The sequence below is a fragment of the Lactuca serriola genome, chromosome 8 (genome assembly GCF_051521515.1).
Source record: "Lactuca serriola cultivar US96UC23 chromosome 8, Lser_US96UC23_V15, whole genome shotgun sequence".
Taxonomy (NCBI): Eukaryota; Viridiplantae; Streptophyta; class Magnoliopsida; order Asterales; family Asteraceae; genus Lactuca; species Lactuca serriola.
Window position 1 is genome coordinate 238,220,597 of NC_136415.1, and position 15,898 is coordinate 238,236,494.

The 15,898-nt window shown below is 35.2% G+C and overlaps 1 protein-coding gene across 1 annotated transcript; it reads right to left on the reverse strand.

Annotated features, from left to right (window-relative positions):
- Positions 1–552: 552 nt before the first annotated feature.
- Positions 553–3,864, reverse strand: LOC145065547 (ras-related protein RABA1f-like). Its single transcript, XM_079012566.1, has 2 exons — positions 3,481–3,864; positions 553–1,228 (listed from the first exon to the last, which is right to left on the reverse strand). The coding sequence occupies exons 1-2, from the start codon at positions 3,699–3,701 to the stop codon at positions 796–798; spliced, it is 654 nt and encodes a 217-aa protein (XP_078868692.1). The 5' UTR covers positions 3,702–3,864; the 3' UTR covers positions 553–795.
- Between the last annotated feature and the right edge of the window lie 12,034 nt (positions 3,865–15,898).

The following is a 15,898-nucleotide window of genomic DNA, read 5'->3' on the forward strand; positions in this document are numbered from 1 at the left end:
ATATTTAACTATTTATAAAAAATATTTGAATTTATTTTAAGTTTAATTCAAATTTCAATTTAAGTGAACTCTTTAACGTTATATTTAAATTAATAGCTAAAGTATTTTATATTATTCAAAGCTGGACTTTAAAATAACAATTGTTTACATTCAAAAACATATCGAAACTAATAAGATAAGTATAATATGTTAAAAGTTAAAGACATAATTTTATAAAGAAAAGTAAAAAATGTTAGTTTAATATTCAAGTTTAGTTAATTTTAGATTAAAATTTAGGTTTTGCATTTATTTAAGATTATAACAAATTTATAATTATTATTAGAAAGAAATTAAATAGTAGTACGATTTTCAAATAGCATGTTTGAAAATATAGTTCATTTATAAGTACGTATAGATAGTAAGAACGATCGTTGGGATGGGGCTTACAATCCTTTGGACATGGAACTAAATTTGTTACAAAAAGGCTAAACGTGGATGAAAAACAAAATAAAACAACTCGATCTATATCTTTATTAAGACATAAAAAAAATTGGAAGACATAAAGCCACGATGGAAAAGAAATAAATGCACTTAAACAATAATCAATCGTAATACATAGATAACAATAGAATCTTGCTACAATTTGAATGCAACAAAAACCACAAAGAAATTTAAACCTATTCTCCTCAGAAGACCGCTATCAAATATCAATTATAACAATACAAATTAAACATAACCCCATAAATCATCCATTTGATTTGATTTGATTTTCACCAAACAATAAAAACTATGATTTATATCAAATTTTCCATTAAATTAACTCGAACAACACCCGCCTTTCTTGACCGCCGACACGTCATCCTTGCTGCCCACATTAATCGTCTGTCCTTTCGGCAACGCGGCGGCATCATCTCCGGCTTCTAGAGCCTTCCGGCTAACAATATGATAAATTTGAGTAAGAACTTCTGTGAATGCATCTTCTACATTTAGTGATTCGAGTGCCGAGGTTTCCATGAAATACGTGTGTTCTTTTTCCGCGAATGACGTGGCGTCCTCTGATTGGACGGCTCGTAAATGGCGCAAATCGGCTTTGTTGCCCACGAGCATTATGACGATGTTGGCGTCTGTGTGGTCCCGGAGCTCTTTTAACCATCGGGAGACGTTTTCGAAGGTGACGTGGCGGGTCACGTCGTACACGAGTAGGGCGCCGACCGCGCCTCGGTAGTATGCGCTTGTGATTGCGCGGTACCTTTCAGAAGAAAATGGTATTTTAATACTGTGTTTGGATACCGTGTTGTCTGGATAAATGATATCAGAATACTTAATGGAAAAACCTTATTTCCAGGGGAAATCTCTGATAAAGTCTCAATATTTTGGGTCAGTTTACGGGTTTAATCCAAACTTTTATTTTTTCAACAGAAAAGTCCTGAATATTTTATATTTTGCCCAAATTAACAAAAGGGTCTCTATTTTTTTCAATGGAAAATGACAGATTATCATATAAAATTAGATAATCGGGATTTTTCTGTTCAATAAAAATATTGGGATTAAACTATAAAATCATATAAAATTAGATAATCGGGATTTTTCTGTTCAATAAAAATATTAGGATTAAACTATAAAATCATATAAAATTAGATAATCGGGATTTTTCTGTTCAATAAAAATATTGGGATTAAACTATAAAATCATATAAAATTAGATAATCGGGATTTTTCTGTTCAATAAAAATATTGGGATTAAACTATAAACTGACCCAAAATATTGAGACTATCGGAGAGTTTTTTCATGAAAAAGTTTCAAATGAAAAGGCTAATTGTATATCCACAATAGGAGAGCTTAAATTAGCTTTTTGTGGGTTGTTTTTACAAGAAGTTGATTTATAATTGGTTGAAAACATATGGGGCCCACAGAATCATTGAAAAAGCTCATGGGAAAAGATTGTTAATTAACAAGCAACTTGGAAAAGCTACTCTTGTAGCTTTTTTCAAATTACAAGAGCTTTTTATCTTGAAAAAGCTCCTATTGTGGATGTTGTAGTGTTCATCTGCAATAAGTCAAACAAAACTTTGGTCCAGAAGGTCAAAATACATCATATTAACTATAGCTATAAAATCAAGGGTTCAATGTGCATTTATGCAACATCATTTCATGGTTTTCCCTATTTATGCAACAAATTGTAGAAAATATATGACATTTCATGGTTGCATAATTCATGTCAGTTGCATAAATTAGTAAAAAAAAAGTTAGTATAGTGTAAATGAGTAAGAAAAATGAAACAGTGTTGCATAAATATGTAAAAAAGTAAAACATTGTTGAATAAATAAGCATTTATGGGATATAAGTATAAAACATGATTGCATATTTTGATTCCAGATACAATGTTCCATATTTTGGATAAAAGAAACTTCTGAATGAATTGAGAAAAAGGTGAAGTTTTTGTTGCATAAATGTGCAAAACTGCAAATAACCTTAGAATCAATAACAAAGTGTTCTCAACATAAACCCATCTTTTGTTCACATCAAGAGAGAACAAAAGAAAGGTTTTTTTTTTTAAATATTAATCCACCAAAATTTCTTTTTAACTAATAGAACAAAAGTTTTTAGTAAAACAAACCTACAACCTCAAATTTGTCTTTCTAGGCGTGTGTTAAAAACGAACAAGTCTCATCAGAAATATTAAGGGAGTAATTAAATAAAACTAAAGTCCTCTTATCATAGCAGCATGTAAGAATATGAAAATATGGTTATAGACTAAACTTCCATTTCTTTTATTTACTTATATTGATAAGGAACTAACTCATGAAGGATTGAAGGGATATGAACAAGAACAATCAATGGCATAGAAAAATGTTCTTTTGATTAGATTATCTTCATCTTTTCTTCTGGAAAGTTATTAAACCCTACAAACTTTCATTGGGATAAAGTCATTTTGACAGATATGAAACTGTGATCATGATATATCTATAAAAAGCTTTTGTGTATTAAGAATTGAGTTCATAATTTGATCATTAGGAAGTGTAATAAGCATCATCATTTAATGTGATCAAAGCCTTAGAATTATATGCTACTTATATCACATCAAGACATTTCAACTAAACTCAATAAATCAATGACTAACTTTAAGATAGCAATTACGACACCCATGACAATGCATCCATCCTACCTCTTCTACTCCAATTGTAAACCCGAATACAGAAGGGTTCACTTAAAGTTGGAGATAGATGATTTGACTGATCGAAGTAGATCAACTTATTATGTCCATGACAATCACGCGCTTAACATTAAGAATTTAAGCAAGCATTTTGAATTTTTGAAGACATCAAGCTTCAATGCAAACTCTAGATCTAAAGTAGAACGATCTTCATATAAAGAAGCAGCATACAGAACAGTCGGATCTAAACCATCTCATTTCAAAACCGATATGCTACATAAATGCTTCATTTCTACAATTACATACGAAATCGATAAAAATGGGCGTTAGAGAGATCTGATATGTACCTTTCCTGGCCAGCGGTGTCCCAAATCTGAGCCTTAACAACTTTATCATCAACACGAATGCTACGGGTGGCGAATTCAACGCCGATGGTGGATTTGGACTCAAGACTGAACTCGTTTCGAGTGAATCTCGACAAAAGATTTGATTTTCCAACTCCAGAATCCCCGATCAGGACTACTTTGAACAAGTAATCATAATCGTCGTCTGCTCTGTAGGCACCCATTTCTGTTTACACAATGATCTTCACAACAAAATGAAAATGCGTAAGAAATGCTTGCGGGTTTGATCCGAAGCAGATCTGTACGATGGAAATGGGGAAAACAGCAATAGAAATCTGCAAGAGGGTTTATGAGACAGTAGAGGTAGAGAGAGGGAGGGAGAAGTGCGAACGAGGTGAAGGACAGAAGGGCGAGATGCTTTCAAAGAGATTTGGCTGCTGATTTTTGCTTAGATTTTTCATTTTTCACGCAAATCTCGTTCCTTTCGGTATTATTATAATAGTAAACCATTAACTAATTTTTAATATTTTTAAACAAAAAATCAAATATATTCTGAAAATAGTATCTATTTCAAAGGTACTATATCACCAAACTACCAAAATCATATAGTTTTTGTGATTTTTAAAGATAGATTTGCCAATTTCTTAAGTGAAGTGATCCTCAATCAGAGTATAAAACTTTAATTTTCGTCTTATTATTTTACCTTTTACACACAAATTTTTGAAATACTTTTTATGGTTTTAAAATTGTTCCCAAAACAATCATTATTTTTTTATACATATATTTTTTTATCCTTTGTATTTATGATAATTTTTCGACAAAAACTGGCTTGTCAATAGTCCTTATGTATATCGTCCATTATCCTTATGTATATCGTCCATTAGAGAGAAGTTAAGTCCTCATAATGACCATTTATGAACTTTTTGAAACTTCATATAAGGACCATTGTGAAATTTTAAAAAAAATCTATTAAATTTGTATTAACTATCATGACGTAGGTTAAAAAAGGCTAAAGTGTGATGAGTTTATATGAGTTAAGACATGATGAAATGTAAGAACACAATAAGTAAATAACACGTTTTAGTTCAATATTGATAATGAATGAGGTTAGAGAATACAAACAAGTGAATAGGAGTGAGATGTGTATGTGTGCGAGAGTGAGTTAATGAACCTATAACCTACAATATTATTTATAAGCAATATGTATAGTGCTCTCAACTAATCCCAAAATATACATGTATACTTCAACACTTACGTACAAACTGAAAAGTGTTATATGAAATAAAGAGATATATTGAAATATTGACTATTTCGTATAAACAACAAAACAAGTCTTCGATACTTAAGTCTTCGACATCGGCTATCCTTTAAAGATACTTTTGACATTTGAACTTCTTCACAACAAACCATAATCAACATTCTCCTCATTTTTGAAGAACAATAGTTTAAACTGCAGGTAAACTCTTCACACCATCAAAAAGTGTATATTATTATTTCCATGTACCAAGTAATAATCTATCAAATCTCCTTTCTATCTTCTTCATAATTCTTGTTACAACTAACAATTCTCACCAAAATAGTGTTCAAATTTGTTGTAGAAAACATCTCTTTAAGGCAGTATAGAACATATACTTCTTTTGAACACACTTAATCTTCTTTCCACAAAACACAACTCCCTTTGGCTTAATGAGAATTTCCCCATCTTCGTATTGTTTGATATTCTCTAAATCTGTGCTTTGCTTTTTAGATGGTTTTGTTCTAGGCTTTTGCGAACTCAAAATCAGTCAAACCTAAATATCATAATTAGCAATCTATGAAGTTCTTTATCTAAGCATAACGAATCACATAAGCTTTCTTGTCTATCACTTGTGAATTATCAAGATCTTTAATGATTTTTTCCACAGGAATGAGATCATTACGACTCATTAAGGGGAAGTCAGCAATTATAAACTCATAAGCTTCATTATCAGCTCGAATAACATTGTATCGATAATTTTGAAGAAGATTATCTAAAAGCACAACTTTTGATATCAAAACCAACTTCACAATTTTTTCCAAAGACCGTACTTCTTCAACTTTCATTCCAAGAACAAAATGAAAACAAATTTTGATACTCTTATGTGCATCCTGATCTTGAAATTCATTGGGCAGCTTATACCGAGGAAAGGTGAACATCAAAGGATTGAATGGAAAATCCAACTGCAATAGATTAAAATTCTCAACGACAAAACTCTCATTGGGTTCTTTCTCAAAAGTATCATGTAACGACCCAATTTTTTTAAATATAAATAAACCAAATTGTTATTCAATTAAGTTTCCAAAAATAGCTAACCACATTTATAAAATAATATTTCTAAAAACATTAACGGAAGCAGAAAGCATCTCAGGTTTAAAAACATAACAAAGTATTTTCATAAACTTCTTCAAGAGAATGTTACCGGTAGTCACATCGACCTCTTTCCTTTATCATTACCTGACGACCCTGAAAAAATATTAAATAGAAATGGGTAAGCAAAATGCTTAGTGAGCATACACATTACTCTACCAGTATATAGATCACTTACTTACACATAACAAACATAGCACATTACACATAAACATAAGGCATAAACATTCCTAGCACATACTGTTGGTACCAACCATTAATTTTTCCCCTTCAAGGAACTTTCCCCTTACTCCCTAATAGGGAAATAAGAGATAAGATTGTAGCTTGTCTCACTAGATAACAAACTACCTTATGTCTTTCCCTTTCTCACTTTACCGGATTAGGGTATCCGTAAACAAGAACATATAACAAGTAATGCCAACATAATAGGAAAGTTAGTGTAACTCACCTCTCTTGAACTTGAAAATATAGCTAGCTGGAGCTAGATGGATACTTTCCTTTCTAAGAACCTACACAACAATTATAACATTATTTAGCATATACTTAAGTGCATTACTCTTAAAATACTTGTGCTTATTTTTCTTTATCTTCTCTTTACTTGTAGTATTTTATTCGAGATTTAATTTCTTACTTTTCAACTCAAACTTTAGTTCTAATATACTTATATTGATATAGTTCCGTCTCTTACCTTTCCGAAAATATAAAGGTCTCTAGTTGATTTTATATCAATTTTACAAGTTAACAACTTTGAGTTGTCACTTTCTGGACCCACTCGCAAGGGTGGTAACTTTTACTCTAGGAAGATTACAAGTTAGGTATTAGGAGAAATTCATGGTATACTAGACATAACACCCTAACCATATCTTTTGACTTTTCATAAATTGGAGTTTTATAGAATTAATTATGCATATCACAAGTTGATGTATAATTTCAGTAACTTTTCAGACCACTCATCTCTCTTTAAATAAATTACAACAATCCACTAGGATTTACACCAAGCCCTTGATATGGAGAAAGGTAACATATCTAATTACAGGACTTTGGCATTTTGATATTTAGAGTCATAATGAAATTTATTATGATTTTTGAAAGGCAATATATTAAATCTGTGACAACACAAACCACCCTGAGAATATTAACAATTATACCCCTCAAGGAGTAGGAATTTGGTAAAGTAATTAAATATTGGAGAATCTAGACTCATAATCTTTTCCATAGAAACTAAAAATTATGATTTTTGGATCTTACAATCGTCTTGTATGATTTTTTTAGAAGTTGGAGAGCAGATTCATGGAAATTGATCATAATAGCTTATAAGTCACTTTTAGCGTTCCATTAAGGACTAAATGATGAAGTTTTTGTTGGATTAGGTGTCTAAGCCCATAAGTATTTTTGGTATGTACTTGATTTGATTGTGAGCATGGTCCTTTTGGGTTGACTTCACTCATGCAACTCGATAGGATGATAAGAGGAGAAAGAGTAGAGTTTATTATATGAATAATAAATTCCTACTCAAAATGGTTTTATTAATATATTAAAAGATTAATATATTATTTGGAAATCATATTATTTAATTAGTATTGATCAGAAATTAATTCAGAATTAATTTGGTGATCAAAAGTGATTGATTAAATAAAGAGGACTGATATTGCAATTAATTGTTAGTTGCTAGTTGGGCTATGGACTTCTAATAGAAGGCATTGGACAAAATCTATGGGAAGACCATTATGATTTCATCCAAGGGGCTTTCTAGAAGGGCTCCATGGATTGCTTAAGGCCTAAGCAAGGGAATTAGGGTTTCCACCTTAAAACCCTAATTGCCTCAACTATAAATATATCCCTTAGCATATGGAAATCGGACCTATGTCTTCTTTGAGTTGCCCTAGTCGATTTCACCTCTCTCCTAAGTCATCTTCTTGTATTGAGTGTTTGTGATTCCATTAGAGGTGCAACACTTGGGGAACTAGGCTTTCAGAAGTCTAGATCCAGAAGGATTATGATCGTTATTGCTACATAACAATCAAGGTAATGTTTATAGCCCTAATCATATGTGATTTTTGGATTTGTATGCTAGTCATTAGGGTTTATTTCTTTGGTATTCATAGTTGTATGTTCATTATAGAAAAACCTAGATCAAAGCAATTAAGGTTGCATATACACTATAGGATTGATGTTATGCTCATAACCCAACAGCTTAAACTTTAACACTTTTAACATAATGAATGGTTAATAATTAGGCTATCAATATATGTAATTTAACTTAAGCCAAAGGTCCAAATTCTTGGCTTACTGAAAGTTCAAAGTTAGGAACTTAGCATAAAATATCAACTTTTACACTTATTAGGGTTAAGTTACTAGAATAACCCATTAAGATCTTTATGACACCATATTGATGGAAAATTGAGTCCTTCATAGCATCATTACCTGTTGATGGTCTAGTGGTGGCGTTGTGGTGGTCATTGGTGGTTAAACCTCCAAAATACAAAGTATAATGCTATTTATGGAACCTATCACAAATTAAGACCTAATATTCCAATTAATGAAACCAATAATTAAAGGAAACACAAAGTACAACGCACTGCCACCCTAGCATTGTAGATAGTGATGGTTGACAGGGGTGGCCATGGTGATTTTACGGTGGTGATGAAGAAAAACGGATCAAAGGAAAGGAAATAGACGAATTTTGAAGAATTAACCTACTTACTTGGACTAGGATCGACCTTAGATGACTTCTCCCTCTCTCCATCCCTAGAAAATACCATGAAAGCCCATCCTTCTTAACTCAATCTCCCTCTAGATGCCTTATTTCTTTCCCACTTCTTCTTCGACCGTAAGTACCACACACGCACAAACAACAAAAGGCTACCAACCAATTAGGGTTGTGTTTTGGTCCAAGAATGCATGAAATAGCTAGAGTATGCCACAAGAATGAGCCCAGATCTTTATTACATTCAAATGAGACTTAAATTCAAATTTTACACTTTTCCCCAATTTTTCTATAATGACACTTTTAACCCCAAAAACTTTTCTTGAAAAATGGTAGCTTTAAACTTTGGCACTTTCAACCGCTTTACTTAAAACAATCATCATCGTCATCATCATCATCATCATCGTTGTCATCATCATCATCATCATCATCATCATCATCATTATTATTATTATTATTATTATTATTATTATTATTATCATTATTATTATTATTATTATTATTATTATTATTATTATTTCTCTTTATTTCTTTATTATCTTTATTTAGTATTTAATCACTTGAAATTTATCGAATACTTTTTATTCGTTCTATTTACCGATACAGTTCTTTATAGCTTTTATCCCTAATTATAAAATTATTATATTATTTAATACTCATTTCCTGAAGTACATACGAGAAATATGATGTTACATATCAACATCACTGTATGCTATATCTTTGATTGTTTAATAATTCCAAGTCTTGTTTATATCACCATTTTCCAAGCTAGGAGGATCATCTACTCTTTTTTCTCAAGAAACTATTTAATTGTCTAAGTTTTGCTATGTCTTTTTCATTTAACTTCTTATTCTCTTCTTTCAATAGCTCCTCAGATTTTCCTTCCCTTTATCTGTAACATGTGTTGGTTTGAAAATTAAAGCACTAATAGGCTTGATAATGACACCTCTATTTGACTACAATTTACTTATATCAACTTGAATTGGATGAGTTACAACTAACTTGCAGTAACAATTATTGTTGTGTTTGAATTGGAGTAGTTGAAATTAAAAGTGTCGAAGAGAATATTTTGTTAATCAGTTGAACCTTATCCATACTAGATCCCAACCTATATGAATTCCCACGATCCCCCCTTGTTATACTTGATGCAAAGTAGCACATGGAGTATTTGTTTTAAATCCTAACAACCAAATCAAGAACAAGAGCAATTTGGGATTTGAAAGTCTCTTTGATAGATAATAGAGCCTTAGAGACATGTTTTGTAGATGTAGCGGAAGAGGAAGTTTGAACCAAAGAAAAAACTTGTTTCTCAAGAGCATTGAACTGATTCTTAAATTCATCAATCACAACTATGAATTTGGCTTCTTTCTTCACCAAATCAAATTTATATTCAACACTTAATACTCTAATATCTTCAAGTAAAGTCTTGACATTAGAAATCAGGTTGTCAACAGTTTTTTGAACACTAGAGGATAGTTCACCTATGGATTTAACATCCATACTCAACTTATCATCAACACCTTGTACTTTCAAGGAAATAGACTCTTTGAGATGCTCCATAGCGTTAACTAGAATTTCTTGATGTTCTTTTGCTACATTTTGCTGTTTAGAAAAATTAAATGAAATAGACTTAAGTGTATCATCAATTCTTCTAGAAATATCAACAACCATAGATTTAAAAAGAGACTTGATTTTGGCTTCATAATTAGACAATATGACTTCTACTTCATTCTTGGAAATAAACGGAGTTGTGTTATATGCTCCCGACGAACCATAAATACAATCAAGGAGGATATTCATCTTAGAATTTAGAATCTTAAACTACCTACTAGACATGATTGCATCATCTCCAAAATGTTTATCTTCAACATTGAAAGGAACTGGACCAAAGTCAAAGCCACCATCATATTCTTCACTGTATTAAATTAATTATTGATCTTGTAACACCCCGTCTTTCAAGTAATTTCAAATTCATTCATTGGGTTTTAATTATGTCATTTTTGGTCCTTGGATTGGAAAGAAGTGGCCATGGGGAGCCCTAGTGGCAAAATGGTGATTATGGGATCATGAGTAGTATGTTGGTAGTACATGTGAGTATGCTAAGCGTACTAGGGTACGCCCTAGTACGCTGGACGTATGTGAGTCCAGGTGAAAACCCTAACTTTTAGGGTTTGTGGAGTATTTAAGCATCATTATGGACCCGTTTCCCACATCTTTTTCAGCCTCCAAGTTTTGGAATCATTTTTGGCAAACCCTAACTTCTCTAGTGTATGTGTGTATGTGTGTGTAATCTAAGAGTGTGTTTCTTGTGTGGTTGAAGAAGAAGAAGCTGCATCAGGGTGATGGGAGAGCTAAGCAAGCTAGTGGATCTTGGATCATCACTTCATAAAGAAGTTCTAAAAGGTAAAAAGATTCTAGCTTTATGCTTGGATTGCTAGATCTTGTTTTGCTAACTTTATGGTGTTCTTGCCCCAAATGTCCCAATATTGTGCATGCTTTGTTTTGGACGTGTTGGGCTGTGCTTTCAGACCCTAGGATGGGTCCTAAGGCATAAAAATGAGGTCCCTTGAGCTAGTTTGGTCCCTTGTTCGTTGTGGGAGGTCTTAATGGGTTAAGACCATGTATTAAGGATTTTCTAGACGTTTAAAGTATTAAAGTTTGAGACTTTATGATTTGGGAGTGCTTTTGAACCATGGATCTGAAGTTTGGGCTTAAGTGCTTAATCATTAAGCACTTAACAAGGTTTTGGGCTCTACGAGGGTACGCCCTGCGTAGGAAGAAGTACGCCCCGTATACTTGGTCAACGTCCCCGTATGCGGTCCATGTGAGGCTCACGTACACCCTGCGTACCTTTGGGGTACGCCCAAAGTATGCCATTTGTTGGGTTTTCGCATTTGGGCTTTGTGTTTTGGGCCACCTTTTGGGCTTTAATTCTAGGGCCTTAATGGACTATCTGAGTTGTTGTGTTTTAGGCTAATTGGAGAATTGGACCTTAGGATAGGCCTAACAAGGAGTTGGGCCCAATTTGGAAAATTGGGCCAATTATGGGGCTTGTAATACTTTGGACCTTTTGGATCAAGAATTGGGCTTGGGTCTTGGCCTAATTAGGGAAAGGGTAAAATGGACATTTACGCTATGTATGGATCATTGGTCAAGGATGGTAATCAAATTGTTAATTGGATGTTTGTGTTGTTGTGTTAGTAGAAATCATATGGGTAGCGTATATTAAGCAACCTACTCGACGAGTTGGGATGTCTTAACTCGACGAGTAGGCTGGCAGAGATGAAACCCTAATTTCTAGGGTTTGCACCCTATTTAAACTTCTTAACCCCAAGGTGTTGGCCTCATTTCCAGCCTCCAAGTCCCAAACCCTAAATCTCGAAACCCTAATGCTATTATGAGTGTTTGTGAGCCATTTAAAGTGTTTTATTGTGTGTTTTGAAGCCATTGGAAGAAAGAGAAGCTTGAGGACACAAGAAGGAGTTTATAGATGCAGAATCCTTGCTTCGTTGATGACATTTTGCTGGTATAAAGCTTGAACCTTGCTTTGTAGTCATTTAGATCTCCATTTTTGAAGTTCCTTGCTTGTTTTGGTCTAAATGATATGAATCTTGGGATTTGGACGTCCTAAGTGTCCTTAAGGAGTTTTCATGGCATAAAGGTGCCAACTTTATGGCCATGCAAGTCCCATGCAACCTTTATACCATCATTTTGATCTTTTGAATCTTCTATGGCCATGCACATGGATAAAGTTTAAGACTTTACGTGATCATTTAGTCCCTAGAGTCTAGATCTATGACCTCATGGTCTATTTTTTTAGTTTTGATGGTGTTTGGATTAAGACCCTGGCCTTTTTGGGTTAAGGTTTGAGCTTAATCCATTTAGGAAAGGTATTAACGGGTAAAGTTGGAAAATTTTACCCTTCTATAGGCATTTCCAGTCTAGATCTGGAATATGGGACTTAGATTTGAAGAATAATGGCATAATACACTAAGAAGGATTGACAGACTGATGAAATCGATGAGTCCATAAGGGAACTTGGCGAGTTGGTTTGGAATGTTCCCAACTCTGTTGAAAAAGAAGGAACTCGACGAGTCCACAAGGGATCTCGACGAGTTGTATTGGGAAAGTCCCTGATTCTGTTGAGAAGGAGGAACTCAGCGAGTTGGAGGAAAACTCGACGAGTTGGATTGCGATTTCACGATTATATGATTTATGGGAACTCATCGAGTTGAGGAGTAAACTCGACGAGTTGATTCAACTTGGAGTGTTGACTTTGACTTTGACCTAGACTTGACTTTGACCATAGTTGACCCTAAAGGGTTATGAGCATGAAATGGTACCTAAGGGATTGCTTTGGTGTAGGGAGCTGGTAGATCTGATTTTGGGCAAAGATGTTTTAGCTATCATCTGCCATTTGAGGTGAGTTTCCTCCTGGATTGAACGGGTTGAAGGCACCAATGTAGACCCATGTATGCTATGTGTGCTGATTAGTAGCTAAGTGTGGGCAGGGCCCTTTTCTTAGCATTATTTGAGTATGTATATGGAATGGATTGGTAGATTTGGTTATACTTGTTGTCTGTGTGATACTTGTATGTGTTCTTAGTTAGCTAAGTGTGGGCGGGGCCTGAATATCACTATTAGCTGAGTGTGGGTGGGGCTCGTATCTCTTAGATAGTCGAGTGTGGGCGGGGCATGTAGGTCTCTAAATACCATCCTAGCTCTCAGGATGCAAACATAACATAGCAACAATATAACAACAACTACCCGGATCTCAATCCGGTAAGGGCCGACCTTGGTGCCTTAGACCCTGTTGATATAGTGAGGATAACTCACCTCGAAACTGCCGACTGAACAGATAACCCGAACTGCTCCGATCACTGATACGATCTCCACCACTGGACAACCGCCAATGCACTGAACTCAAAACAACAATCAACAATTACCAAAATGCCCCTGGAAACCACTGGTCAACCCTTGGCCAAAGACAAGGTCAAAGTCAACTCCTGACTGACCCTACTCGCAGAGTCAACCCTATGACTCGCCGAGTTCCCATAATCAGAACTTCACTCAATCTGCGACATAACTCGCCGAGTCACCCCGAGACTCGTCAAGTTCGACAACTCTGAGCCCACTCGCATACAACTCACCGAGTCATCCCTTGACTCGCCGATTCTCGACTCGACCAGAAAATATTGGGACTCTTCGACAAGACTCGCCGAGTCCAAGAACAGACTCGCCGAGTCTAAGGCTATCTTCAACCTACTCGCCGAGTTGTTCATACAACTCGCCGAGTTCCAGACCATCTTCATCCAACTCGCCGAGTTGTTCTTCCAACTCGTCGAGTCCCAACTCATCTTCAACCAACTCGTCGAGTACACCCATGTGACTCGCCGAGTACCACCGGTCTGAAACCCTACAGAACCATTCCAGGCCATGCAATTGCTCCAAAACCTAGATCTAGCCTCCTACCACTCATCCATCACGTAAAGTGGCAAACTTTACGTGAATCCAAAGAGATCTAGGCCATTTGCACATTGGGCTAGGGTTTGGGACATGAAGGCTTCACTAAATACTCCAACATAGGGACTTTCATGCTCTCTGATCCTTCTCCATCTCAGATCTGAGGTAGCAACCTCAGATCTAACCTCTAGACTCCCATGTAGCCCAAGATAAGCTTCCTTCAAACCCCAAAATGAAGGAACAAGATAGCAATAGCCTAAGAACGAGATATTACCTCAAAATAACGCCCCAACTGCAAGGAAACTCGAATCTAAGCAAATCCCTTTGTTCCACACCTTCAAACACCCAAAATTTCTTCAATCAGTTACTTCTTCAAGCTCCAATCCACTCAACAATGGTGTTTCCTCGCGATTTAGGGTTTCTGGGACTCAAAGGGGTGCTAAAGGGGCTGGGGAGGAAACATAATGTTCTTTATATAGGGCTCAACCCCGAGAATTAGGGTTTTCTCCACCCAGCGCCTACTCACTGAGTCCATCTCATCGACTCGCCGAGTCGGCTACTTGACATGCGACCAAGTCGCGACTCTACTCGCCGAGTCCAGCCATGGACTCGCCGAGTCACTCTTTCCCAAATAACACTTTTAGCCCTTCAACTCTACTCTTAATATTTCGAGATGTTACACTTAGGGCGGGGCCCGTCATCCGAGTGTGGGCGGGGCCCGTATCTCCTAGTTGTGTGTTATGTGTATGGTATGTGGTAGTTTGGGGAGACTCGCTAAGCTTCGTGCTTACAATTTTCAGTTTTGGTTTCAGGTACTTCCGGTACTAAAGGGAAGAGCTCGGGATGACTGCATTGCATACACCATGATGTTTAGACTGAGATGTTTACTCTGATGTATTTGACAGATGTTATGACATGGATATACCGTTTATGATGTTTGGACTTATCTTTTGATGAGATGATTTTGAAAAATATGGTTTTATATAATAATTGAAAATGAATTTTTTGGTCATGATTTTTGGGATGTTTCAATTAGCCACATTGCGAGAAACTAACTCCTTAACTATAATTCAAAGGCTCCAAGGTCGTGCCCGATAATATGGTGTGAACTTCATCCTATAAATTAACCATGATAACCAAAAATTCAAAGATTCTTTTGGTCAGTACCACAATGTGGCATGGAGAATCCATGAAAAGCGCATTTGATGGCCGCCACAATGTGGCAAAATGGATGTCATGCCGTGGCAGCTGATCTAGCCCAAACCTATGATTTTTAGGGTTTCTTCCATATTTGAGCACTTAAACTTAAGGTTTAGGGCATCCTCTTCAGCCTCCAACATTTCAATACGAAACCCTAGCATCTATGCATGATTGGGAGCTTGTTTTCTTGATTTAGAGCTTATTCTTTGGATCTTGGTTAAGCTCGGGGAAGGAAGACGTTCATTTTGGTGTAAGGGAGGAAAGATCTAGCTTAGTTCCATCATCCTTTTCAGATTTGTAAGTTGTTGGGTGTATAAAGTTTATACCTTGGCCGTTCTTCTTCTAGATTTAAGTTACAGATCATTTTGGGTGGTTTTGGTCCCTTCCATGGATGTTCTTTGAGTTTGAGGAACTCCAAAGCTTGTTATGGTCATCTTATGGCCTCTAGCTTCTGTTGATTGAGAAAAGAGTCATGTATGAAGTCACCTAGTGTCCATGATCAAGTTTGGGTCATATTAAGGACTTAATGGACTTAGTGGTTTAGATCTTGCCTTGGGGTGAGGTCCTAATGGATAAAGTTGGAAACTTTATCCATTAAGTCAATTAAAATGACTAGATCTGAAGTTATGGGTTTATATCTATAAGGATTAAGCTCTTAATGAAGA

Excerpts from the sequence above, each read along its gene's own strand:
- LOC145065547 (XM_079012566.1), bottom strand. The coding sequence starts at position 3,701 with ATGGGTGCCTACAGAGCAGACGACGATTATGATTACTTGTTCAAAGTA. Across the intron at positions 1,229-3,480 it reads GACACCGCTGGCCAGGAAAG|GTACCGCGCAATCACAAGCG; the intron begins GTACATATCAGA and ends TTCTTCTGAAAG.